This window comes from Carassius auratus, chromosome 5 (genome assembly GCF_003368295.1).
Source record: "Carassius auratus strain Wakin chromosome 5, ASM336829v1, whole genome shotgun sequence".
NCBI classification, from domain to species: domain Eukaryota; kingdom Metazoa; phylum Chordata; class Actinopteri; order Cypriniformes; family Cyprinidae; genus Carassius; species Carassius auratus.
Window position 1 is genome coordinate 23,806,901 of NC_039247.1, and position 26,430 is coordinate 23,833,330.

Consider the following 26,430-nt stretch of genomic DNA (forward strand, 5'->3'; position numbering starts at 1 on the left):
GCTAGTGAAACAGGTTGTTTGTTTTATGGTTTAAGAATGATTAACCCTTCATATAAAAGAGCCAAGAAAAAAGTAAATGTTATACATTTATTTTTAGGTATGCTTTTGAAGTTGCAAATAAATATTGAAAAACATAAATATGCAACAGTGCCACTATGGAGTACACATAATTTCTTTATATTTTCTATTTACACATTTGGATGATTTTAAAGAGGATTTGCCACTTGCAGACAAAAGTGAGAAATCTCTCGTTATTATATTCTCTTCCCTTCTTCTTGTTCTTTCTTATTTTTCATCAAGTCAGTCTCCCCCAAACAGAGAAGAGAAAAACCCTTTCCTTCCATCTTCCCCACGTACACGCAGTGATTTGGTGGCGCGAGTGCCTCTTTGAAAGCCTGTCTGTTCCTTGTTGATTTCCTTTTCCTTCTCTTGTTGTTGGAGTTGAACCTGATGACAGATCACCAGACGCATGTCCTCCTGGAAATGAAATTTTTTGGCCAGTGAAAGTAAAAGAAGATTTAGATTTAAACTAGATTTATTTTATAAATATGTGCAATGCATAGTGAAGGCTAACTATCATTTACAATTATACTGTGTATGTTCAATACAGTTTGTCACTGCAGAAACTAAAATGGTCCTAAGACTAACTATATATATATATTATGAAAAAATATAAGTAGTACTTCCTGTGCAAAACATAATGGGTGGTTTCTAGGGCGTACCACTATAATAACAAAATCCAATTGGCATTACTGGATTAGAAATTCATTACAATTTACCAACCTGCCAAGACTCAACTTCCTGAGAGAGTGCCACTTTGTGTCTGATAGTGTTCAGAAGCTGCTGGTTGAGTGCATCACGTTCTTGTCGGGCCAAAATGATCTCCTCTTCCAAGGCACTATGATAAAATAATAGACCGTTTCAAGCTACACTCAGACTATTATGCAAAATATCCCCCATTCATCATGCATCGTTAGCTTATCACTTTACCTCCAGCATTAAATATGACACAAAGAGAACAAAAAGTTGAAATGCCTTTGATCCAGTTCTCACCTGTAAGAAGGTTTACCAGGACTGTTATGAAATGGCTTCACCTGCTCCCTCAGCTCTTCTAATTCAGTTTCTCTAGACTTTAGCTGATGAAAGAACAAAACATCACATATCACCTTAGATGAAGATACTCAATCTATATGCATGCTATTGTGCATGCTATTGTCCTCGTATTATTTATCTAACCTCTTTCTGTAACCTCTGAATTTCTTCTTCTTTTTCTTGCAAAATGGCTGAATGTCCCAAAATGGTTTCTTTTGCCTGTTGGAGATCAAAACGAAAACAACCAGTCAGCAGAAATAGAAAGTGTGATGAAGAAAACAACTGGGTGAGGAGAAAATCAAACACTTATTTACATAAAACCCAAAGACTTTTGATAGTCAATATACATTGCTTGCAGTGCTGTAAACATTTGCTTCTAGCTAAGTTGAAGCATGCACACCTATCTATGTACTTTTTTTTTAAACATGGGTTGAGCGCTACCTGGGACTGTTGGATCTCACTCTGAAGTGACAAAGGGAAACAGGTAGTGTCCCCCAGATTGGCCTCTTCTCCCAGGGCTTCAACCCTTTGCTGCAGGGTATGGTTTACTGTGCGCAGCTGAAACACTATGGTCTGCTCCTGTTCCAGCTGTGGAAGAGCCAGAGACAGCCAGACTGAAACACTTTAGGGGTGGATGGATTCTGACCAGCGAAATCTGAACTTGAAACTTAGGCTGCCCAATTCCCAATTCTCATACAATTTAGGAGCAGTGGTATGCAGGAGACTTAGTTTGTCTCAAATCACAGTATGCTGAAGATCATATGTCATGGTGGCCATATGGTACACTTTAATTAGTGGATTTTCAAAGTATGCATATCTGCTCACAATGCCTCTCACAACAGAACTGTCCATTTTGCTTTAAAATATATATTTTGTATATTCATATTGGTAAGTTGGTAAAAATGATTGATGTTTTTGAAAGAGGCTTATGCTCAGAAAGGCTGCATTTATTTGATTTGGTGCTAAAGAAACTTCTTATTCTTACTATTCTTATTATTCTCACTGTTAAAAAACAATAATGCTTCTTAATATTTAGCATTATTATACATTTAATCAAGTTTTTTTTTTGATGAATAGAAAGTTCAAAAGCATTTAAAATTTAAAATATAATATTTTGTAACAAATATCTTTACTGACTCTTTTGATTAATTTAATTACTGTTTTATTTTTTTCAATGCATTTTATTGGGTTTAGTGATTTTAAAAAAATGTAACAGTTATATTGCTTAAAATGTATGTGGAACACTGATGCATTTTTTTCAGGGATTGATGAATTGAAAGTTTCTTATTATTATTTCATAATATTAAATTAGTCATTTTACTAGTGCTTCATTCTTTGTGGTGGACTCTTGTGTGAAATGGACTTCCCAACAGCACTAGTAGTGGGAGTTTGTAGATAAGGATGAGCCTTTGCATTATGTATATCAGACATCTTTCTTATATAGAGTTTCACACTTGCTCCCCATCTTCTATAAACATTCCTTCCCAATTTCTATCATCTGGCACATAGTCCTCACCTCCGTTTCTTTATCTTTCAGACTGGTCTGTAGCTCGATCACCCTCTCTCTCAATCTATCCCTCTCAGATCTCAGCCGGAGGTTGTCTTCTTGAGCTGACCTCAGTCGTTCATCCATATGAGTACAGCGCTCTTTCAAAACCCTGTTCTGTTATATACGATCAGTAGTGAAAAATAACACAAAAACAGTGAATCAACAGTTGACCATGTCAAAATATCAGCCTGGATGATATATACTGGTTTAATTCTACTTTGATCACTCATTTTGTGTCTATACCTCTGCTTGCAGACTGTCCAGTCTAGCAGAGCTTATGGATTTGCTAAAACTTGTATCCTCCATTTCTTCTCTTATAGAACGAAGCTCAGTACGCAAAGTATGCTCTATAGCCACTGCCTTGAAGAAGAAACGGAGAGAGAAAGGTTTAGATGTAGTCAAACATTATATCTAGGACTGCTTCTGACATCAGATGGATACCTAAACCAGCGGATCTACAGTCCAGCCCTGTATCTAACTGTATTCATGTTACTACATCACTAGACATGTCTACCCACAAAACCCTGGATGCCTCTAACAAGATAAAATAGGGAACTGGGGTCTTCTGATTGGTCACCTCTGCCAGCTGTTCCACAAGTTTTTGGTTGTGGTTAGAAAGCTGAGTCAGCTGCTCACTTTCTTCATGACGCCGGCCACGACTCTGAATGTGTTTTTGTTCCAACTGCGCACGCAACGATGTGATGTCCGCCTGCAGTTCTGCGTCTCGCTGACTGGCCTCGAGGTCGCGCACCTCCAGACGTCGCTGCAGCACGTGTTTCTCCTGCTGCACAGACTGTTGTACAGAACAGACTTTGTTTGTAATTCACACACTTAAAAGAGTTCTAATGCTGATAATAGGTTTGATTCAGAATGGTATTGGGTCTTTTTATGGTGAAATGTTTATTTGGAGGGTCTTGAAGGTGGTGTATAAAGTAACCTTTATTACAGGTTCTATCATTCAGGTTTTTAGCACAATTTTGAGAAAATTGATCCAACCCTCTCTAAATGAAGAGCCACCATAAAATATTACTGGTGCAGCATCATTCCAATATGCAAGAGATATAAACACTCAAAGTCAATAATGCTTGAGCATTTTCCTTTTTATGTTTATTTCTTAAGTACAAGTCCTCTAGTAGACGAGTACCAGTGTGTAGTTTTAAGATTGTTAGGAATTGTTTTTACTCTACCATTCAAACATAAATATTTTTTGTGCGCAAATCATGATATATTTTTCAGGATTATTTGATGCATATGAATGTTCAAAAGAACAGCATTTCTTTTAAATAAAAACTGTAATTTTAGACCAATTTAATGTGTCCTTACTGATGTATTAAACAAATGAATGGTGGTGTAAATCTAATCTATAAAAACCTTTTAAATCTTTCTTCCATTACAATAGTAAAATAACAAGGTTTTAAAATAAAATTGCCACATTTTGGGTAGAGACAGCCATTTGCCACAAGTTCATTTTATACATTTCTATTGTGATAGATGTTTTATATGCCGTTATTATTTACTCTTTTTATTCTTAATATAAAGATTAAAAGAATTAACAACGTATTGTGTAAGCAAATTTCTCTGCTGGACAATAAAGAAATTTTTAATTAAAGATTGTTTGTAAACATAAACATGTTACTTTACTGAGTTAAGGTCCGTTCACACCAAGAACGATAACGATAACTAAAACAGATAACTATATTAGCGCACACACCAGCAGACGATAATGTTCTGTTTATTATAAGCATGCACTGCAGTTATTGTATGCTGTCTGCTGTTTTAAATGCTTGTGCTTGTTAAAGTCGGGTGGATTCCGACTTGCTGTTAATTGTTTTTTTTATCGGCTTTATCGAGTTATCGTCCTTGGTGTGAACAGGCATTGAGAGACTCCATCACTTCTGACCACTCATTCTCATTCATACCTCCGTCTCCCTTTCCATCTGCTTTATCTGAGCGGCCAGCTCCTCGTTTTTCTCCAGCAAAGCTTGGCCCACCTCAGCAGCCAGGATCAGGTCCTTTTCCAGCAGTGTAGGACTGCTGTCATCCTGAGGTGAGGCGAGAAGATCATCTACTCCCATTGTAGGAGCCATGATCCGGTGACCGGAGGAAGAGTGTGATGAAGAAAAGGGGAAGAAAGAATCCTCCAGGATGGGAGAGGGTAGGTTCTCCTTCCTGGATGGAAACATTGGTCCGTCCCTTAAGTTTCACGGCTGAGCAGGACTCCAGGTATCCGTCCTGATAGTCAAAAGCCGTTCATCTGCATCCTTCCCAGTCGAAATGTCCAATGCTCTAGTCTAGCCTGGATTTTCTTTAAAGAAAGAGTCACACCTCTTGGGTTTGAATATCCTTCAAAAGATGATCAACCCTTGTGTGTCACATGTAGGGTGTACTGAGGCTGAAGCTTCCTTCGAGGGTGGAATCGTCAGTTGATTTATTGTTCTTCCTTAGAAATCTTCCTATGGACAAAAAAACATGTTGAAACAGGGGACAATTGTGTAAACTCACCCTGAAATTCATGACACATAGCTGGCAGGTGTATTCATTCACAATATCTAATATCTCCTGAACCATAAGAGCTTGGGTTTCTTCCCTGTTTTTTATCCAAACAACACATCATTAATTTCTTCCTTTGGGCATTCCTATTGTTGTCGAGGAGTTTCTTTTGGGGACACGGCCAACATAACAATGTCCCACATTCCAGCAGTCATTCAAGACTCCTCAGTGGCCCAGTGACTTCACCCCTTACAATTAGCTAAACCGGTTTTAAAGAGCACAGGTAACTAAGACATACAGTAGGTGGCTCTGACCTTCTTAATGCAAATATTTCCCAACCATTATGTTTAATATTGCTGGAAAGTGTTTTCTTGGAATAAAACAGGCTGCTTCCTGGTCTGAGGATCATAATGGGGGAAACAGTCATAAATAAATGATCATGTAAACCAGAAACTCTTCCTAAAGTGTTTATTTTTAAACATTATGTGGTATTTTATGGAATTGAAACGGTTGAATCATCAACATTACTCTAATGCAGTGTAAATACAACACCCCAAACTGTTCGTATCAACTTCACAGCAAATAAAAGCTTAAATAAAATACTTAAGAACTTGAATGAATGTTTTCTATTCAAACTATTTTCCAATAAAGTCGGTAAGAAACCTTCTGTTAGTAGTCAAAATGTCTCTATTGACTATTTACAAACAAGAAACGCTTTGTTTTTCCTACCTGGGAAGTTCCTGCTCCACACTCAGCATGAAAGGTGGCAGGGAGGGAGGTGCTACTGATCGCCTTGGAAGCGATTAGGCCACACCTTCTCATGGCGTCATCCGTTCAATGGGAGGAGCCGGGTACACATTTACATTTACAATTAGTCATTTAGCAGACGCTTTTATCCAAAGGGACTTACAGATAAGGACAATAATAGCAGTCAAAACTAACTAAAGAGCAGCAATATATAAGTGCAAATGACAAGTCTCGGTTAGCCTGATGCCGTACACGTAGCAAGGTATATATACACACACACACAAAGAATAACAAGTAGATAGAATTGATAGGTAAATACAAGTTTAAAAATTACTATTTATTCATAAATGTAAACATGGGGGAATTAAACCATTGCTTTGAAATTTGAAGGCAGCAGTTCACAATATCAAAAAACAATATTAACGTCGAAAAATAAGAAAGCTTTCAAATGAATTTTTGTAAACATTTTACTGTTTTTATCCCATTTAGCCGTCATTATGTTTGTTTGTTTGTAATGTTTAAAAAAACACTATGATTTATTAATTTGTTCATTTATGTTTTATATGCCTTATTTGGTTTGTTTTGGTTCACTTCTATCTTCTTCATTTAATATGTAACCTTTTTTTTCGGAAATCAACAAGTTGATTATTAATATTTGTAAAATTTTACAGATAAAAATCTGTTAGATATTACAGTACATTTCTGCTTCTGGTTTGTACTTTTTTTATATAAAAATGAAGAAACAAACACATTTGCCTAATTTGACAACTTTGGAATCTAAATTATCATATTAATTTATGATGTTTATTTTCAAAAGAATCATTTGTCAAATGATTATTTTTACAATTATTTTTGATGGATATTCAAATACATAAATTTAAGTTACCATTAAAATACAGTATAGAAAGGAATTAGCCCCCTTTGATCACATCTCATTTGTTGCTTTGCAGCCTGAAATGAAGACGGACACAGTTTTTGTTTTATCCAGCTGTATTTACTCAGTGCAACTTATAACATCCACGTGAAAGATATAACACCAACATGTCAGATTTATTTTTTATTAAATAAAAAAACAGTATCACCCCCTCCTAAACACAACTAGGTGTAGCTAATCACCTTCTCAACGGCACACACTCTATGTATGTGCAATTCTGAATTTTAAACAATGAATTAAACACAAAAAGAAATACTAGCTAAAAGAGACACCTCTGGATTATTACGGCCTTGAATCTCTATTCAGTTTCATGAGAGACTTTCCTGTCTTATTTTATTTTCAATCTTAATAAATAAAAGAACTAACATACATTATTAAGTTTTATACTTTTGTCTCTCTCTCTATTTTCTTTTATACCATCACTCTATCCTCTTTCTTTACATAAAGCGTTAAAAATATAATTAACAAATTCGTCCCATATTAAAGAATTGACAAGCCAAAGGATTGTGCTTTCAAATAATCTCTAAACTAAACATTTTTTAGAACAACATGCTTCAGTGTGCTCAAAGATAATTTTATAATAATGTTACACAACCCTCTTCTATCTAAAATGTTCTATAGGTAAGTTAATTATTCATCATTTCCACAGTGTCAAATGTTATGCTCATTAGCATAAAATTCTCACCATAAAAGAACCCATTCAGGGGCTGTTAGGTAACCTGCTCAGTACTGCCATTTCTGGATAAAGTAACCCACTTTACATCACTGTGTGGAGGGAACAGCTTCCAGTTGCAGCCAACCGCAGGCAACCAGCTTCAAGATACATAACTGCAGATCATGATTTCACTTAGTAAGGTACTGGATTTACAGTTAGCTTCGCTGGACTGGTTGTTATATTCCAAGGAGTTCAAAATATGGAAATGGCTCATAGAAACCATAAGGAATTCTTGTGTGTTGATTTTTGCTACTGTGAAAGGATGGGTTTGTTCGGCTCCTGGCGAAGGCCTCAGTCTGTGTAGGTGTTATGAGGCCTGTGGCCTGGCTGTGTCCCTCCCTACGGTAATAATGAACTGAGTGTGGATTCAGATAATATCCACACAAACGAGAGCCTGTGAAACTTGCAGCAGCACTTCCTGCTTTCTCTTACAGACCCTAACATAACCTAGTTACAGCTATGGCCCTACTCCGAATCTTGACTTAGAGCTGTAACACAAGAAGACCTTGAAACAATAAAAAGGAACTTTGAATGACATACAAAAAGACCAGTCAAATACTAGATATATATGCATGCAATGGATGTCAGAGTTTGTCCTTAAATGGTAAAAAGAATAATAAGTGGAATCACTTGTGTGCTATATAAGTAAATACGCTTAATTTGAGTGGAGTGATACTGCAATTTGTCTATTATTATATGGCTTAAATGTGTACTTTTTGAAAATGGGAGGAGCTTGGACTCAACTGGCCCCTCCCACTCAAGCTTTAGTCCTGTTCAAACAAACTAACTCACAGAGATGGAGAAACGCTGTGCTAACTGGACCCTTCTCCTGGTGCTGTGTGGCCTCCTGCCACTGACCCCTCAGGCTGGCAGGACGATGCCAAAACTCTCGGACAAGAAGCTATGTGCCGATTCAGAGTGTAGCCGTGAGTAATGCAACCAGCACTTTTAACTTCCAGGATAGTTTTTTTCTTTTAGTGCTTTCTTTTAAATGTTTAAGTGCTTTCATCTGAGCTGGTTTATTTAACTGGTGGTTGTTTATTCACAGATCCCATTCTCATTGCTAGAGCTCTGCAGGATTATTACCCGCAAGACTGTCGCTTCATTCACATCCATCAAGGCCAGTCTGTCTATGTGTATGCCATGCTGAAAGACCGTGGGAACCTCTTTTGGGCTGGCAGTGTAAGTTCCACAAGGCTCAGTTACTCAAACATGCAGGATTTAAAGCATTAAAACTTACATACATAAAACTTACTCTCCTCTCTGAAAAAATGAAGTCACCCAGTATAACTAAAGAAACCTGTTTGTGAAGGTTCAAGGGTCATATTATGGAGACCAGGAAGCTCGTCTGGGATATTTCCCCAGCAGTGTTGTTGAAGAGACACATGCGTTAATGCCTGCAGAGGTTGAGGTCAAGACCGATGTGCGTATCTGAATCTTTTGTCTATGAAAAACAAAAAGAAAATGATGCATGGACAAATACATACAATAAAAACTGGCCATTTAGGATTAATTCTATATATATGTATTTTCTTTTCAGAAATGGGACTTTTACTGCTATTAGGATTGTCTTGGCTGGAACATGAACATGACTGATTCGTGATTCCACTCTGCACTCTAGTGTGTCATTTATTATTTCTAGTAAGCAAAGATTATTTGCTGTTCAGAAGAGGAGAACATATAGAACCTGACTGTAGACTGTAAATGCTTTTTGATGCAATAAAACTGAGCTGCTGCTATCTGGCTGCTGATCCTTTGTATCACATGATGTTTTGGTAAGGAAATGAGATGAGACTGGTTGTGTTATTAATTTAAAAGCAGAAAATGTATTATTTATTATGAAAAGTATAACAAAAATTATAAGATCTAAAATGATGACCTACAAAAAGTTGTAAAATGCCAAAGATATTTTAATAGCATAGGAAAGCTAATGAGGTTTTCAGTGAACAGTATTCCTTCTCATTTATACCTCCTCGTTAGGTTAATGCAATAGTTTGGTTTAATATAAATATAAGGAAATAAGTATGTAGTTATTTTTCCTACAACTTTATCAGATTCTTACTTTTCCATAAAAAAAATGATAAAAGTTTGATATAAGCAGCTTTACTATTGTTGAATAAGTGAGCCATTGCTAAAATACCAAATAGTCTCAGTGACTGTAAACAATATGAATTCTTGGCACTTTTTCACCTGCACAATCACCTCGGCTCAATCTCAAAAATAACATTCAAATATTATCTCATGGGAGAAATTTGACCTATACACCATGCTTTTCAAATCTTGCATTAATAAACTTGCTTTTATTCTTTCTCCTTCATTTTTTGCAGTAACACACCAGCTGTCTGCAGCATACCACCATGTGAGTAGCACCTGCTAATCATGCTGACTTAACATTAGCTTTCATTCCAGTTTAAAGCTGTGTTCATAACCATCTTCAACCTTGGGTTTTAAAGCCCTGCTCCTGCTATTATCACGTAAAAACAGTGGTGAAAGTATATAGTGTGAAGCAATGCAGTGTCATTAACCAATCAAACCTGGATCAACGCACACAAATCTTCTCAAAACATTTAAATCCTGTGACTTTTTCTCTGGTCCCAGATCCATCATTAAATGAGCTTTACCTTTCCATACCGAAAACTAAAGCCATTGTGACATCTCAAAACAAATCATTTAACATACAGAGAATAAACAACACCACAATAATCCCTACCAGTATTAGTTAACATCAACTAACAGTGAACAAAAAAAAACTTTCAAAGCAGTTATTAATCTTGTATAATGCTTTTTTCAACATGTACTAACACAGATTAATATCTGTTAATATTATTTAATGTGCCAGAGTTAACATGAAATTATTAACAGTTGTATTTTTATTAACTAACATTAACAAAGATGAATAAATACTGTAAGGAAAATATTGCTCATGTTTAGTTAATGTTTAAAGTAACGCTAACTCATAGGACCTTATGCTTACTCCTCTACAAATCACACCATTAATAATGAGAGACTGCGGCATCATTTGCCATCTGATCCAGCTGAGTTTAATACAATGGCCCATTTTTGCCTGTTTGTCTTTGTCATAAAAAAAATGGTGGGGAAAAATACTTCTACACTCAAATACTTTGTCTTGCTGTCAAGCTGCAAGATAAACAGAAGCCCCTTTGTTTGGTGGCATCAACAGAAAACAATGCTTTATTGTAAAAGTGTATTTCTATGAAATCCGTTTAGGTAACATTTATCGTTAAGATTGCATAGCAAAGACAGCATAAGTTTTGGCCTGTCAGGAAAAGCTAATAAGTTATTCCCTTGTAATGTAACAGGAAGAAGACAAGGACATGAATCTAAAACACAGCAGTCTAGCAGCTTTACTTCTTCTGAGACCCAGCCACGGCCGGCTTGTCTTCACGGGTGATGGGAATGGTGCGCTCCGGGCCCTCTGTGTGTTTGCGTGGGGCTGTCACGGTTAAAACCCCATCCGCAGACAGGGAGGACGTGACAGAGGCTGGATCCATACCAGCAGGGACACGGTATTTTCTTAGAAACTCCCGCGAGATAAAACCGTGATCGTCCTGCAAGGGAAGCACAACCTCGTTATGAGCAGGTGATAATGAAAGGTCCATCTTTCACTCTGCTTATAGCTCAGTGTTTATTAGTGCTCTTGGTGATGACATGAGGATTTTAAACAGTAACGCCAGTCACACGCAAAGGTTTGGGGAGGTATTAGGTTGCAGTGTTGAGTGTTTATGCACTGTGAGTTTCTACTGTACCTGTCGATCCTCGTGTTTAGCGTGAATTTCAATGAAATCTCCATTGATTTTCACCGACAGCTCCTCTGGTTTGAAGTGTTTGACATCCAGGTTTAGGGAGAAACGGTCCTTTTCCATTTTCATCTAAGAAAACATAATTGATGACATAAATTATTAACAATTTAACAATTAGTAAAAAAAAAATAATAATACTTCAAATTTAAAAGAAAAATTTTAGAGTAGATATTTTTCTACTGTGACAGTATTAACCTGCAGACAAAATGTCATCACTATATTATATAGTCATAATTATATAAATAATTATAATTATTAACTAATAATAATAATAATTTATAATTTCTATTATTATCTATTTTATATTAGAGTATAAAAAAAATGCACATTACAATATTCTGTTGTCACGATGAAAAAATCATAAGAGATCTACAAATTTAAGAATTCAGACCATCTGAAATTTGCATCTAAAATGATCATTTTTCATTAGGCTCCTATATATTTACATTCAGGACCTATACTTTGCCATTAAAGTAAAATGACTCAACCTAAACACAGGAGCCTGATAAAAATATACATTTTACAAGAATATTTCAGATAGCACTCAGAGGCTTTTGCATCTGAACTCTTTAAATACGCTTCACTTTCTTCACTTGCAAAAATATTTATTTCTCTTTTGATTTTAAAGTGAAATATGACCACAATGCTCAAAAACGTCACTGAAAACTTCGTGAACTTTTGAGCTCACCTCAGAAAGGCTGTTGTCCACCCAGCTTGGCCAGCGGAAAAAGGAAGGTCGTGGGTAGTACAGAGAGGGGATCATTTCGGCCTCAGAGATGGGGTCCCCAAAGTGCTGGTCAAAGATCCGGCTGGGAAAGAGGGATGGCCAGAAGGAGCGACGGAACCAGGGATGCTGGATGGCGATGTCCATTTTGTGTCTGGGCTTTAGCAGCACTCAGAAAACTGCTGCCTCTTCTGCCTGCGCACTTAAATAGAGCAGCACCGACGGCCCCTGGCACACGAGCCAGCGATGGATCTTTCTGGAATAATGATGTAAACTGTTTGCCTGCTTTGCCTCTTTCACTTCAGCCCTCCCACTGTCCTCTACTTGCTACCCTGTCCCCTCTTCCAAACATCACTCTCTGTATTTATCCAAAGAGCTGATCAGATTTCAATTCACTCAGATACCAACTGGATTACAGTGCAAGCCCCCGATAGTGCTGATGGTGGTCCCTTGTGTTCACTGCAGTGTGTGGCTCGGTGAACCTGCCAATGTTGAGGGAAGTCAGTAGTTGCTCTGCATTCCAGTGCGTCCAGCTCATTTGGTTCCGGCAAAGATTAGGATGCCCACGAGGTGATGTGCCCGTGTGTATTTAGGTTCTGAGCCCCTTCGGAGGTTTAGTCTTTACAGAATCTGACAATGACTGTGGCTGAGGCTAAACACCATACAAAGTCAATCCCCATGAACAAGTCCTCGGCTGGGCAGAGTGTACGAGGCTTACTCGAGCTGGCACGCTGGTGGGACATCCTCATTTTGGAGGGGTAAGCAGTCTCAACCGCTTAACACAGGCAAAAGATGGTTCTGGAATTCTGTATTTTATTTTTGTTTCACCTGACCATTTTGTGGACTTTGTGCCATTTCAGTTATGTGGATTTACTATTATTTTAGTCAGCAAGAATAAAAAACGATACTGGACTTGATAACATTATTGGATTTAGACTAACATTGTTTTTTTTTCTTTGTTTTTTTTGGAAAGTCTCTCATGCTCACCAAGCATTTGCTTGATAAATAATACCGTAAAAAAAGAGTAATATTGTGAAATATGATTACGGTTTAAAAATACATATTTTCAATTGCGATATATTTTAAAATGTCATTGTTTCCTGTGATGGTAAAGCTGAATTTTCAGCAGTCATTACTTCAGTCCTTAGTGTCATATTCCAACAGAAATCATTCTAGTATGTGACCCGGGACCACTAAACCAGTCTTCAGTCGCTGGGGTATATTTTTAGCAATCAGCAAAAAACATTGCATGGGTCAAAATTATAATTTTTTCTTTTATACCAAAAATCATTAGGATATTAAGAAAAGATCAGGTTCAATGAAGATATTGTTTACAATTCCTACTGTAAATATATCAAAACGTATTGTTTGATTTGTAATATGCATTGCTAAGAATTCATTTGGACAACTTCAAAGGCGATTTTCTCAGTATTTTGATTTTTTTGACTGAATGCAATATAAAAATGTGAAATATTTAATGCAATGAAAAAAATAATACAATATGAAAATAATGTTTTATTTTAAGGCCTATTCCAAACTTTAACAATCTTTTTTTTTCTACAACCTTGAGCCTTAGATCAACTATTAGACTGTTTTGCTTATTAAATCTATCACTAAATCCATTCACCCTGCATCTGTGTTTATATCCACCCATGGGCGATGCAGCTCCACTGTGTTTACTACAAGCTATTTGTAGCACCATTTATCACCCTCCTGTCTCAAGTGCGCAATCTCTCTCTTCTCCTTTCCCCTGCTGTTCTTTCTGCCCCTCTCCCTTTCCAGCCTTCCTGCTCCTCTCACACTCCGAAATTAATTTAATTGAGGTCTGTCAATCCAGTAAATTCTCCAGTTGTCTTGTCGACAAGCTACAGAGGTGGAAATGTCTGACCGCACCGTTCCTCATGCCTACCCAATGAGTATGGATTACGAGATGTGTTCTCCCCCTCGAATCTATGATCAGAACTTTGCAGAAGGTAAGTCAGATTTGAGTTTTGAGAACTGATAGAAATAGACAACATTTTAAGGCAAAACATCCTGTGTATTTCTTGTATTTTTATATTGCTGGCTGTCATGCTATGTCTCAGTGACTTTGAAACAACTTTGAATCACTTTAGATTTTAGTACAAACAAGTCATTTTGATTGTCAGAAATGAGGGTCAGTCTAGCTAATAAACATATAATGTTCTGTACATCCATTTTGGCACTTGTACTATGACAGTGTTCACTTCACAATGAAATGTGACACCTCAGTAACAACTTATATTTAGAATTCCACACATGACCTGACCAAAATAACCTGTTGTCCCCTACATGACTGATTATGAGCTGATCTTTTCAAACACATTAGCAGCAGGTTTGGAGACACCCCACACTCTGCTACAGAAGAGTGTAATGATGCCACGTGTGACAAGATTAAAATAGAAACTGTAAGTGGAACCTGAGTCTTGATCTGTAGCTGGCATCATGAATTGTAAATAGACTTGACATACACATTTCCTGTGTCTTCTAGAAGACATTCCCAAAATTTAAAGGAAAGAGCGTTGCATTTTTAAAGCAACACTATGTAGGCAGAAATTGTGGCGCTCTAGCAGTTAATAAACAGAACTGCACGCATCCCGCGGAAGAACATTCTAACCGGAGCTACTTCTACAAGTTTATGTCTACAGCGATTCACGACGGTTTGTGTTACTCCGCAGCGGTGACGAGCTTAACATGCTTCATAGTCCAAAAATAATCACTTATTATAAATGCACCGTAGTGATTAGGGATAAGATAAAAACGCGGTTTGGTAGATGAATGTATGATGTACTCGATCATTATATACTTTTAGAAAATATTGAACACAGAAAAAGTTACATAATGTTGCTATAATACAGTTCTCAAGATGCATAAAAAGTACATGTATTTTTTTAACAAAATAAAAATAAAATAAAATAAATGTGTCCGCCAAGTCATTTATACCATTCAGCAAAATGTAGACAAAGAAAAATTATATTTTGTATTTATTTGTACATTTTTATTCCTATAAAGTAAAAACTGTCCTAATATAACAACGAAGAAAAAAAAAAACATTTATAGTAATATTATTTATTTATTAATACTAATAAATCATCATAATTTATTTACTATTAATTACTAATTATATCTGATTTATTATTTCTTAGAAAAATAGGGCTATTTTAATAAAACTTTGAAAAGAAAAGAGTAATGTAGTGCAAAAACAAACAAACAAAACATCACATGATATCATGAGGTCAAAAGTCTCTTAAAATGTGATATAGCCTACTTTAAAAAAATTTAGGCTAGTTAAGAATGTGGTACAATAACCCTGAAACTAACTAAATAAATAGATAAAATATCAAGATGCTTTAGGGTGGAAGGAAAATATACTATACATTTTGACATGATTGTTACAGCACATGTCAAAGTCCGACATTAGTTGGTATTCACTTACACTTTTCCGAACAGGAAGGAGGAAATTCTGATATACAGTAACAAGTTGAATGGAATGTAGCATAATCAAAAAATATGTTCATATTGTGTTGTTTCCACTTGTCATTGTACACACTGTGAGAGTATGATTAACTGAGATCATGATGTCTTTGTTTCCCTTCTCACCCCCTCAGCTCTGAGTCCCAAGGACCTTTTGGCCCCTGTCCTGTACCACGGTTACTACATTCGTCCCCGAATCAACAAGCAGCTTGAGCGGGGCTTCTCTCAGATAGAAAGCGAAGATGATTGGTATCGAGTTTTGTTAGATGTGTGCCAGTTCACACCAGATGAGATCAGTGTGCGAACAGTCGACAACCTGCTGGAGGTGACGGGGCGGCACGCTCAGAGAATGGACCAGCACGGCTTTGTGAGTCGGGAGTTTACCCGCACCTACATCTTACCGATGGGTGTGGATCCGTTGCTGGTGCAGGTGTCTCTCTCACATGACGGGATACTGTGCATCCAGGCACCGAGAAAAACGGAGGACCTGGAGCCTAAAATCAACCAGCTCAAGATTAAAGTGGACAAGAAGGAAAGCGAAAGCTAATAGAGTGGACTGATGTAAGCAGGCCCACATGGAATCCCGCAGAACTCTAGAAAAGTCTACCGAGTTATAATGCTTAGCACTCGCTGCTCATCTATTAAATATTTAGGATATTTTAAATCATTCGACATTCTCTCACTTCTGTTCTCTCACAGTTTGTTAAAATGCATTCCACAGAATTCTGCAGATTCCCAACTGAAATTATTGCAGATAAAGTTTACAGGTTCCTTCTGGGTCGAGTAAAACAGACTCGAATCTATCCAGTGGTTGCAGATCTGAATGAGAGTTTGCAGTCGATTGTAAAATAAAAAAATAAATAAAAGTGATGGGTTTTAAGCAAGCTCCAGCATACATCACCAAAGAGAAGAATGTTGTTTCACTGGAAGATATGACATTTTGATAAAAAATGATGAGCTTAAAAATCTCATTAATAAAATGTATTTCGAAAATAGTGAATTTCCATTTCTTTCAGACTTTAGGCTAGTTGGGATGCTCAAACATGCAAAGCAAAGTTTTAAAAGCATCACAGAGTCTTTACAGTTTTCTGGAAATGGTTTACTTCCTAGGAAATTGACACACTTCAGCATTAATCAAGGATTTTCTAAAAAATACATAATATGCCATTTTAAAAGGTTTCTATTTTTTACCTGTTTATATTCACATATGCGGTTATTACAATACAGCTGTTCAATACTATACAGATAGTCGGCTGTAAACGAAGAGAGTTCTCAGTGTAAACACGGGGACATGGATCTCTTTCCTAACCAGTATCATTCTGTTCATGAACGAATGACTGCAGAGATATACAACATTAAAGACATTGTCAAACATTCACGACCTCAAGGTCAGCCTCAACGATAGGGGCGTTGCAGTTCCAGGTACAAAGGTAGCTTTCTGTAAGAGCTACACCTGCAGGACTCCAGTTACAGAGAAACAAGGAAAATGAGCAACTGAACAACTCTAAGCTAACTTTGCACGATCTCTGTCATGGGGAGCAGTGCAACCAAAACATTGGATAAGTGAGTAGCCAAACATTTGAATGTTTGAATTGTTTTAAACACACTGGGCACGGTTTACAGTGTTTATCTATACAAATGCGACAGGTTTCTATGACATGAGCTCATTCTATAGCAGTAGGATCTTTGATCGGGAGGAAAGATTAATTCGTGTTAGTAGATGCTGTGCTATTCACTATTTAACATAAACATGACCTTTTAAGTAATCCTTGCTTTGAGAAACAATGATCCTCTGTCTGTTCAAATTTGATCGTTTAAAAAAATTAACAATGCTGTTAAATTTGTTAGAGGCAAGAAAAGCCAAACCAGATACAAGAAGGTGTTCATAACATTTTGCATTGTTCAGAAAAGAGAAAAATCTATTGTATTAGCATTTAACAGGATAAAAGAGTAGTGAAAGATACTTCCTCTTAACCCTTATAAAAAAGTAGACTTTACTTTACATAATAATACTTTAAAAGTATCTTTATATGTAATATCATAATTACGTCATTTGTCTTTGAAATATGGTTAAAGTCTGCCGAATGTACTGGAGAACATTTATGGTAAACTAAAATGTATATACATACAATTACACATTTGAAATGATGAAGTTGTAGTTTAGTAACTTTAAATGTAAAATCAAATAACCCAGTTAAAATAATCAAGTATGCCACATGCAAGTTGCATGTAAGTCAAATCAAAATAAGTGTACTTAAAGCATGACAAATGTATTAAAACATAGTCATTTAAAATACTTTAAAGTCATAAAAATTCACTTTTTAAAAGTGTAGGTGTGTCATGAAAGTATACTCTCTTTAAATACATTCAAATTGCCTTTTATTTCATTCATATTTTATTACAAAATATATACTTTAAGATGTGAATTGCACTGTAAGAGTACATTCAATACAGTAACGTGCAGTTCTTTTTCACAAAGGATATGTCTATCAATGATCAACTTCATTTAAGGAACTACACTACAGAACAGATAAACTGAATTTATATTCAAATTGAACGTTTGTTTATTTGTTGCTTCTTAGATGGGGAATAAATCCAAGAAAACTTTCACAAAAAAGGACAAAAAGAAGAGGTAACCTAACAAAACAAAACAAAAATGCTCAGCTCCATTTATGAGATAATATATTAAGGACTTTGATTATCAGAACAATGTTTACTTGATTATCCAGTTGTTGTAATATTGGTTGCTATGTCTTCACAGCAGGTCCACCTGTGGTTCCTTCTCATCAGGTGTGTTGGTTTAACAGGTCACTAATAAACCTTTATGTAAATATTTGTAAATGACAACTTTTTTTCACAGCAGGCCCGTGTTGATCCTCATGTGCATGACCTAGTGTCGGCCGAACCACAGTACGCCCAGGTGAATAAAAAGCGGAAGCAGAATGAAGATGGTTTACACTACGCAGAGATTCGAGTCCTACAGTCTGAAAATACAGTCAGCAGAGGAAAACTGAAACAGCCTGCAGACTACAACAACACCGAGTATGCAACCATAGACTTTAAAACCACTGTGAATACACAGACGTCAGCTGAAGCTGCAGATCTATTCATCCCACCTGGAGAACTACAGAGACCTACAAGCGTTTCCCACAAGAAGAATGTCCACTCGAAGCGGGCAGTTATGGCGTGAACAAATACAGTTTCAGTAAGCCGTTGCCATCTTAGACAAGACAACATGTCGGGGTTTATCAGTCTGTCCTGACTTCCAGCGGAGTTCCAGTGGTTATTTTTTATTGTCTTGAGATCCAAATGGTCTCAAATGCACCATTATGGTGTCTACCAACTTATTGGACCATGCTTATGAATGACATTCCAACTTCTTTGTACACATTACATCATTGATTATATTTTTTATCTTTATAGAATATAGACACGCCCTTCAGTACGGTTATAATGTAATTTATTAGGTTTTATTGCAGTGTCTAAGAAACAATATGTCACTCACACAGACGGCATTTAGAGCTGCTCAGATTGTATTCCAAAATCTAGAAGAAAATTATATTTTAATGGTCAGTTAGGGTATGGCTATATGTAATCTATGTTGTAAAAATATGAAGCAGAATTGGCTTTGAAAGGCATTTGAAATATACTGTCTCATTAAATGTGAATGTTTGCCCTCTGCTGGACATAAGAACAGAACACGGATTTTGTAAAAGTATAAGAAAAACCTGTGAGGAAGAAAACGATTGGCTACTTATTTTCTCCAAAAAGCCACTCTCCACTTACTCTTGTCACCAGTGTACTACTAATAAAGATGATTTATCATGCTATATTTAACAATGTTTCATGAATAGCTCATCATCATTCTGCGTTTTCTATCGGCGAAGGCCCTATAATAATTTATTTTAAAACGATAAATGATTAACAAATATATTTGCAAACATCCTGCGCGTGTGTGTGTGTGTGTGTGTGTGTGTGTGTGTGTGTGTGTGTGTGTATATATATATATATATATATATATATATATATATATATATATATATATATATATACATACATATATAAACTTCTTTCTGGAATTAAAATTTTAATTTTATTACTTTTTTTACCAACAAATATCTTAGTGATTATTCTGACTACTATACCACTGTAAGCATCAGATAAAATGGTACGCTGTAGGTTCGGCGTAATAAAATATGTTTTTCAAATAAAAATCAAAGCTCGTGCAGTTGCCAATGGCAACGCGCAAGACGGAAGTCGTCACTACCAGTCAGTCAGTAGCAAATATTCCGAAGTTTGGTAGTTTTGTTAGCGCTGAATGTGTTAATTTTGTGATAAAGTTAATTATGTAGCTGCCGTAATTACACGCGTGGTTAGTGTGCGCTGGAAATCTGTCCAGCAGTCTGAATCTGTTTCTGAAGGGTCGCTGGAAATGACTTTTACTGGCTTAAAGTAATCACATCCGACCTGTGTGCATCATGAGGATGGCTCGGACAGTATTAACGTTAGTCATATAACAGCACACTCTCGCCGTCGGAGAGGTTTTTTTTTTTTTTTTTAGCGGGGACTGACAGTTGTAAACGTGAACTCGATAAAGGTACTGCTTTATGAAACATGTCTGACTTGATTTAATTGCCGTCGTCCCGGTGGCCTTCGAAAGCCTCACATGCACTAGCAGTGAAATCAGTATGCATGAGAAAAAACAGTCTTGAAGTCATTATAATAATTTCTTTATTGAATTATATGCAACAAAAAATGCTGAGTTTAATTCATGCTATTATTCCTTACAATACATTACTATTTATGTGTATAAAGGTAAATGTATGAGGACGTGTAACGTTAGACAGTTAAGTACAATTTTGTACCACGTTATTATTGTGCGTTTCTTGGAATTGTACATGAATACCATGGTATATGAATATAATTTTTCAGTACCATGTTACAAAATAATTACAATGCAATATTAGCCTTTGTTGTATTGTAGTTTCATGTAAATAACATAGCACATAAATAAATATACAAATTCTATACTATAAATATTCTAAATCAGCCATGGTAATACTTTCGGAGACCTTACATTCTGTAAATGCTATGGAACAATATATAAAATACTGCTCTTATAAGGTAAGACCAAAGAATAGGCAAAAGACTAATATTCATTTTAACATTATGACTTAATCGGTTACGTATTTGATGTATTCTGTTCCATCAGTCCCTATAAAAGATGTTGTCCAATCCTCCGGTTGAGCAGAAAGGGACAGAGCAGTTGCCTGCGTCTGCGGCTGGTCCGTGCCATCGTGCTGCTCAGTCTTTGCTGTATCGGGAGCAGCTGGCCGTCGGATGCAGAGAAACCAGCAGGAACGAGATTGAATCTGGTGACAGAACACGGTCCTCAGACTTTGGGAAAGGTGTGAAGGGAGTTCATCTAAAGAATGAAGGAGCTCCGAGACTGATGACATTTGGAGTCGGTCCTAATTCGACTCCCATGCACATGTGTACTCTGCAGGGTAATGTTGAATTTATATGATCAAATCTGCAGTTTTCACCCCAAGTTTGTTTTTACAAAAGCAAATCATATTTCCCCTTGATACCTGGGAAGAAACGCTATGTTCATATTTAGTTTTTAAATGCTATAAAAATGTAAAAGTTCAACAGTTAATTTCCATAGATCCATACTCAAACACTGTGGTGGAAAGAAACATCCCTTTCCTGTATTTCCCGCTCTTAAAGAAGGACAAAGAAAGGGCTTCTCCAACTTTGAGCAGACGGGAGGGATATCCAAACATTGGCAGCAGATTCTTGAGGACTTGATAGTTCCTGTCTCTTCTCGATTGACTGTTACACAAGCTTGTCCTTCAGATGCTTTACCTATCAACCTGGATAAAGACTCTGCATGTTGTCCTAGCTTATCTCAACTTTTTCACCCCACCACTTCGCCTTTGTCCACTTTAAGCAAAGGGAGCTTCTCTGGGGCAGGTGTTAGTATCGTTCTGGCTATATCTTCTCCAGCTTCCTTCAGACTGTGGTTTCGACACAGGCGGATCAGCTTTCATATTATGCAGTTGACACGTCCTAGTATCCATACGGTTGTGAGTCGGATTTTGGAAATGTGCAAGTATCATCCTTTTCGACCTCTGGTTGACTTCACTGCTCCACCTGGCGTAGACAACGATCACCAGTGAGTTAAAGCTGCATGTTTTAATTGCAAGGAAATTTGATTTACATAATCAGAGGTGAATGCCAGTTTTTACCTGCCTACTGCTTGCACTTACAATTCAACTCATTTTGATGTGTTTTGACCGATAGCTATATACGCCGATCCAGTCAAGAAGCTACACCCAGCAGAAAAAGAGCTTCAGCACGGTGGGCATCATATCCCCCTGCATCTCTCACAATTTAGCTGATCTGTTCATTGAAAAAAAAAAAGCAGCTATGGTTCAGTTTGTAGGTGAAGTGCATCATTTAAGTGCAGTTAGCAACACAAAACAGAATTGCTGAAAATCGTTATTAACCTATTCCCAGGGAACACACATAATGGTAAAAGATAAAAAAAAGGATAGCCTGAATGCACTGTAAAATGTCTGCTAAATGTAAATGTTTCAATCTTTTTTTCCTTGAAACTCATTTTGTGGCATCTGTGGGTGGGTATCATGTGTTTGCAATGCAAACATCACTATTATTAATTCAGCTACATTTACAGATGTCAAACCTCAGTGCATTTTTGCTACATACGTGAATGAGAAGCTTGTGCAGCTTGGTGTGTGCTGTTACTTTTCTAAAAGCGACTGAATGTGCAATTTTCAGGTATTAAAAAATCAAGCTTGTAGAAGAAGTGACCAATCCAAATCTACAAACAGAGATATCACAGAGATCTGAGGGTGGATTCTTTTGGGATAGGCCAATAAGAAACCACCCACAACACGCTAACTGCATAGCAACACCCTGGAAGGCACACAGGACACTGACTAACCAGATGCTGTAAGATTTCTAGTGACCTTTCGCAAATGAAAATCGATCACAAATCACAGTCAATCTGAAGAGCTTGCAGGTGGGCTCACTCTCTGCAACCGCTTCCTTTGTTATTTTTCTTTATTTTTTCCTTAGGTAAATTATCCAATGTCTCTTTAATTATGGCTGTTAAAGTCATGCAAAATCATATTGGAAACCAAATAAAACCACATTTTTGAGCAAAACACAGTCAATACCAGAGGTGTCAATCATCGCTCGTTGTGTATTGCTAACATGACTGGTTACTTTAAAACTTTATTAATATGGAAAATACATTATTCGTATCAAAGCATTGCATTGTAAAATGTAAACAAAATCTAGTTTTCCATTCAGTTTCGTGCTGCTAGTGGCGCAGAAATTACTATTAATCTACATAATAAAATATAATGTCTTTTTAGACATTCTGTCATGATTGTTGTCAGATTTGAAGCATGAAGCCAATCCAGTTTTACAGTTTGACACCGATATTCTAAGCTGCACTTCTAAGCTGATCATTAAATCGTGTAGATGTTGACTGATGGTATTCTCTATAATGCTTGCTTCTTTCACTGTGTGTAGGAAAGCCACATCTTCATCAGTGTGTCATCTGTCAAAAATTAGTTTCACATCACAAAGGAGTCTGGATCACTCTTCTTGGCACAGCATCAGCCCCAAGTCTATGCGATTGGATGAATCCGCCACCGAATCTGTGCCTAGTTTTGCTTTTGCCAGTGCAAATGTCAAACACCCTGGTGTACACAGTCGGGCAGCGTCAACAGAAATGAACCAGGTATTATTGAGCTTCTCTTGAAGCATTTGAACAAACACTGAAAGAAGGAAGAACGGAAGCTGGCCAAAATATTTTGTTTTTTTTTAGACATGAAAGATTTCACATTCCAGTTTCCTCAAGGCTGGATCTTTCTTGCAGGTGGAACTCTACGACACTAATTCTGAAGCTCAAGGAGGTCAACGTTCCAAAAGGGTCTCCCAAATTCGTATTCGTAAGACGGTTCCCAAACCAGTTAACAACCTTACTCCAATGGGACTCCCCAAACCAAAGAGGTCTGCTTTAGTCTTTCCAATAAATGTTGACTGATCTGATTAGAACTGGCTGATATGTTAATATTAGACTATGTGCTAGAATTTTTATATTTATATATATAATTATTCAGAGGAACCATCATTTGTCACAATAAAAGAAGCGAATGCCAAACTGGTCTTTAGAAACTTAATGGCTAAATTAAATTTGCTTGTGATACTTACAATATTGGTTAAAATGTATAAATATGTCCATCTTTAAAATGTTTTGTGTCCCGCAAGGCTGAAGAAAAAGGAATTCAGTTTGGAGGAGATTTATACCAACAAGAATTACAAGTCTCCGACCCCTAACAGGTTTGTTTTTGCAACTCTTTGTGTTATTCTGGAAGTCATTCTCTGATGCTGATTTTCACTTATGCAGAAGCCTGGAGACGATATTCGAAGAACCGAAAGAGAAGAAGGGCTCTTTGGTATGCATTGGTCATCAGAAACGAAAGCGGGTTCTAGACTTCCCAGATTTCACACTGCCTCGGAAGCGCAAGGCTAAAACTAACCTGGGTCCACTGCGTGTGAAGGGTCCATGAGGACGGGCTCGTAGGGGTCGACAGGACGACGCTGACCTTGAGGAATTACTAATCGAGAAGCTCACAGAGCTGGAAGACTACTTCTCTCGCCAAGGCCTGGAGGTTTAAGCTCAGTTTTTCACAAATCTTTATAACAATTGTTCCGTTATCAAAAATGTTGGTTTTAATATTTTTTGCCTGCACAAGGAAAGAATTCAAGATAGTTCAGGCATCGTTGTTCAAAGAGCGTTTAGCAATAGAGGGAAAGAACACTTTCTGGTAGCATTTACACTTTAAACTTAAAGTATGTCGTGAACTGACCCAAAACACCTGAGGAATGAATGAGTGTGTGTGTGTGTGTATATGATATAAGCACATTATAGTGAAATTTTACCTGAGCACTTTCTGTATCCTCACAATGTGGCATAGTTTTGCTTCTCTTGCACTTTCACAATTGTTGCTTATACCAACACGTTCTTAACTGTCATTTTCTGGCAAAAAAAAAAAAGAGGAATAATGTTTGATTGTTTGGTTTAAGCCCTTCAAGGTCTCTTAAAAACGAGATGATGTTCATCCTTTACTACTAATGACATCTGAAATTCTTTCTAAATGAAAATGCTGAGGGATTTGCTGCCAAATACAAGAAAACGAAAAACTAGTTCGTTTGAGATTTTTTTAAATCTATATTTTAAGGTACAGTGTTTCATCACTATGTTCTTGAGAGATGTTCTAAAATAATGCATTTCACCATAGAAATATGACTTTGTGTTTCTGCATTTGTTGTTCTTGCAGGGTGGTCATGAATTAGCTAGTTTTGAAACGGGCTTAGCCTCAGCCTGTCATTGACATTGGTTTGAAAATCACTCGGAGTAAAATTAATCATTTATTCACACTTCGTCGTTCCAAACTTGTATGACTTTGTTCTTCGGAATGCAAAAAGATAAAAATATCCAAAGGTAATGGAACCCAATGTTTTTGTTCAAAACATCTTTAGTGCTCTACAGAAGAAAGTTAGTCTTGCAGAATTGGATTGACCTGAGGGTGAGGAATTAATGACAGAAATGCAGTTTAGCTGTTAGCTGTGATATTGCTTTTATTCGTCACTGACGTTTGAATTACATTTATTTATCGAAAACAGAGCTGAGATATGAAATACATGTTTGCTGTGACTCTATGGTTAATTTTCGCTGGCTTAATATTTGGTTGACATTAGTGAAGCGTTTGGTGAGATCCACCTTCCACATTTCTGATCTGATATTTACTGGGTGTTATATGCAGCTAATAAAGTGAAGAGCTGACCAGATTAGACTTATTTTTAGTTTTAGTTTTATCATTCCATTGTGCGAAATACTGCCACAACTTAATCAAATTTTGATGACGAAACCAAGGTTAAATTTTTTGTTTTGATATAGTAGAGTGTTGTCTTTTTGTAATTTATTTTATTTATGGAAAGCTTTTACTAACAATTGTAATTAACCTTGGTTTTTTTTACCTATAACTTTGAAAGTCAGTTATCGGACTCGACCCCCAAATAATCTCAACGTTTGCCCGGGAGCATCTCTGTGCCAGTATTGATAGAAATGTGCTTACAATGCAGCCTATAGACATGTATTGTCTCTTTCAATCACTTTGAACTGTTAGAATGTATAAAAGGCTGACGTGTTTACTTCGCTCTGTTGGTGGAACCAGTTGTTCGATCTGTTTTTATTTTTTTACTACACTTTCAGTGTTACAGAAACTGCTGCTGCTATGCTTCTCTTTGAGCTCACCAACGGATCAACATTAAGTATTGCTTGAGAGCTGTCAATCAGTGTGATTTTCTTTATATTTTATGAATAAAAAAATTGTGTTAACTACGAGTCAGTGTCATGCTTGGATGGTGCACCGAAATCACAAGCATTTATCTTTTTTCAAAAGATGAATATTAAAAATGACAATATTAATATAAAATAATTAACAAAAAATAGAAATTCAACAAAAATGAAAAAAATAATCAGCAATAAAATGAAGAAAAAACATGTATTTTAACTTTATCAAACAAAATATTTATTTTCTTTATAATCTCTCTGTCTTGTTGATGTTTCTGAAACTGTAAAAACAAACAACAAAAACTAAAACGCAGTAATACCTTTTGTTCTTATGTATTTGTTTTTCTGGGTTAATTTATTTTGTGTTATATATTTTTGTCCAATGTAATGCGACCATACCATGCTTTTTGAATATTTAATATGCTACCTAATCTAGATTATGAAATCAGATTCCAAAAATGATTACATTT

At 36.5% G+C, this 26,430-nt stretch overlaps 5 protein-coding genes across 7 annotated transcripts; 3 read left to right on the plus strand and 2 right to left on the minus strand.

Moving 5' to 3' along the window:
* Window positions 1-73: 73 nt before the first annotated feature.
* Window positions 74-5,933, minus strand: LOC113082000 (BICD family-like cargo adapter 2). 2 transcript variants are annotated; one of them, XM_026253903.1, is made up of 10 exons: window positions 5,861-5,933; window positions 4,561-5,094; window positions 3,219-3,434; window positions 2,885-3,001; window positions 2,609-2,755; window positions 1,534-1,680; window positions 1,237-1,311; window positions 1,054-1,136; window positions 784-898; window positions 74-477 (listed from the first exon to the last, which is right to left on the minus strand). In XM_026253903.1, exons 2-10 carry the CDS (start codon window positions 4,822-4,824, stop codon window positions 301-303), a joined length of 1,341 nt encoding a protein of 446 aa, XP_026109688.1. In that variant the 5' UTR covers window positions 4,825-5,094; window positions 5,861-5,933; the 3' UTR covers window positions 74-300. The 2 variants fall into 2 exon arrangements, with proteins under 2 accessions (XP_026109688.1, XP_026109694.1); XM_026253909.1 differs by having other exon boundaries at window positions 4,561-5,090; window positions 5,861-5,907.
* Window positions 5,934-8,236: 2,303 nt separating this feature from the next.
* LOC113082075 (melanoma-derived growth regulatory protein-like) lies at window positions 8,237-9,266 on the plus strand. Its single transcript, XM_026253982.1, has 4 exons — window positions 8,237-8,453; window positions 8,576-8,709; window positions 8,840-8,950; window positions 9,068-9,266. The coding sequence occupies exons 1-4, from the start codon at window positions 8,324-8,326 to the stop codon at window positions 9,089-9,091; spliced, it is 399 nt and encodes a 132-aa protein (XP_026109767.1). The 5' UTR covers window positions 8,237-8,323; the 3' UTR covers window positions 9,092-9,266.
* A 531-nt stretch (window positions 9,267-9,797) lies between these two features.
* Window positions 9,798-12,401, minus strand: LOC113082027 (alpha-crystallin B chain-like). The gene is made up of 3 exons (XM_026253945.1): window positions 12,037-12,401; window positions 11,295-11,417; window positions 9,798-11,096 (listed from the first exon to the last, which is right to left on the minus strand). The coding sequence occupies exons 1-3, from the start codon at window positions 12,217-12,219 to the stop codon at window positions 10,893-10,895; spliced, it is 510 nt and encodes a 169-aa protein (XP_026109730.1). The 5' UTR covers window positions 12,220-12,401; the 3' UTR covers window positions 9,798-10,892.
* Window positions 12,402-12,694: 293 nt separating this feature from the next.
* LOC113082036 (heat shock protein beta-2-like) lies at window positions 12,695-16,557 on the plus strand. Its single transcript, XM_026253959.1, has 3 exons — window positions 12,695-12,830; window positions 13,855-14,045; window positions 15,699-16,557. The coding sequence occupies exons 2-3, from the start codon at window positions 13,952-13,954 to the stop codon at window positions 16,109-16,111; spliced, it is 507 nt and encodes a 168-aa protein (XP_026109744.1). The 5' UTR covers window positions 12,695-12,830; window positions 13,855-13,951; the 3' UTR covers window positions 16,112-16,557.
* Window positions 16,558-19,816: 3,259 nt separating this feature from the next.
* LOC113082091 (protein PRR14L-like) lies at window positions 19,817-25,961 on the plus strand. 2 transcript variants are annotated; one of them, XM_026253983.1, is made up of 8 exons: window positions 19,817-20,688; window positions 20,777-21,071; window positions 21,295-21,742; window positions 21,871-21,927; window positions 23,131-23,341; window positions 23,480-23,613; window positions 23,872-23,943; window positions 24,011-25,961. In XM_026253983.1, exons 2-8 carry the CDS (start codon window positions 20,789-20,791, stop codon window positions 24,171-24,173), a joined length of 1,368 nt encoding a protein of 455 aa, XP_026109768.1. In that variant the 5' UTR covers window positions 19,817-20,688; window positions 20,777-20,788; the 3' UTR covers window positions 24,174-25,961. The 2 variants fall into 2 exon arrangements, with proteins under 2 accessions (XP_026109768.1, XP_026109769.1); XM_026253984.1 differs by having other exon boundaries at window positions 19,817-20,161.
* The last annotated feature ends 469 nt before the right edge of the window (window positions 25,962-26,430 follow it).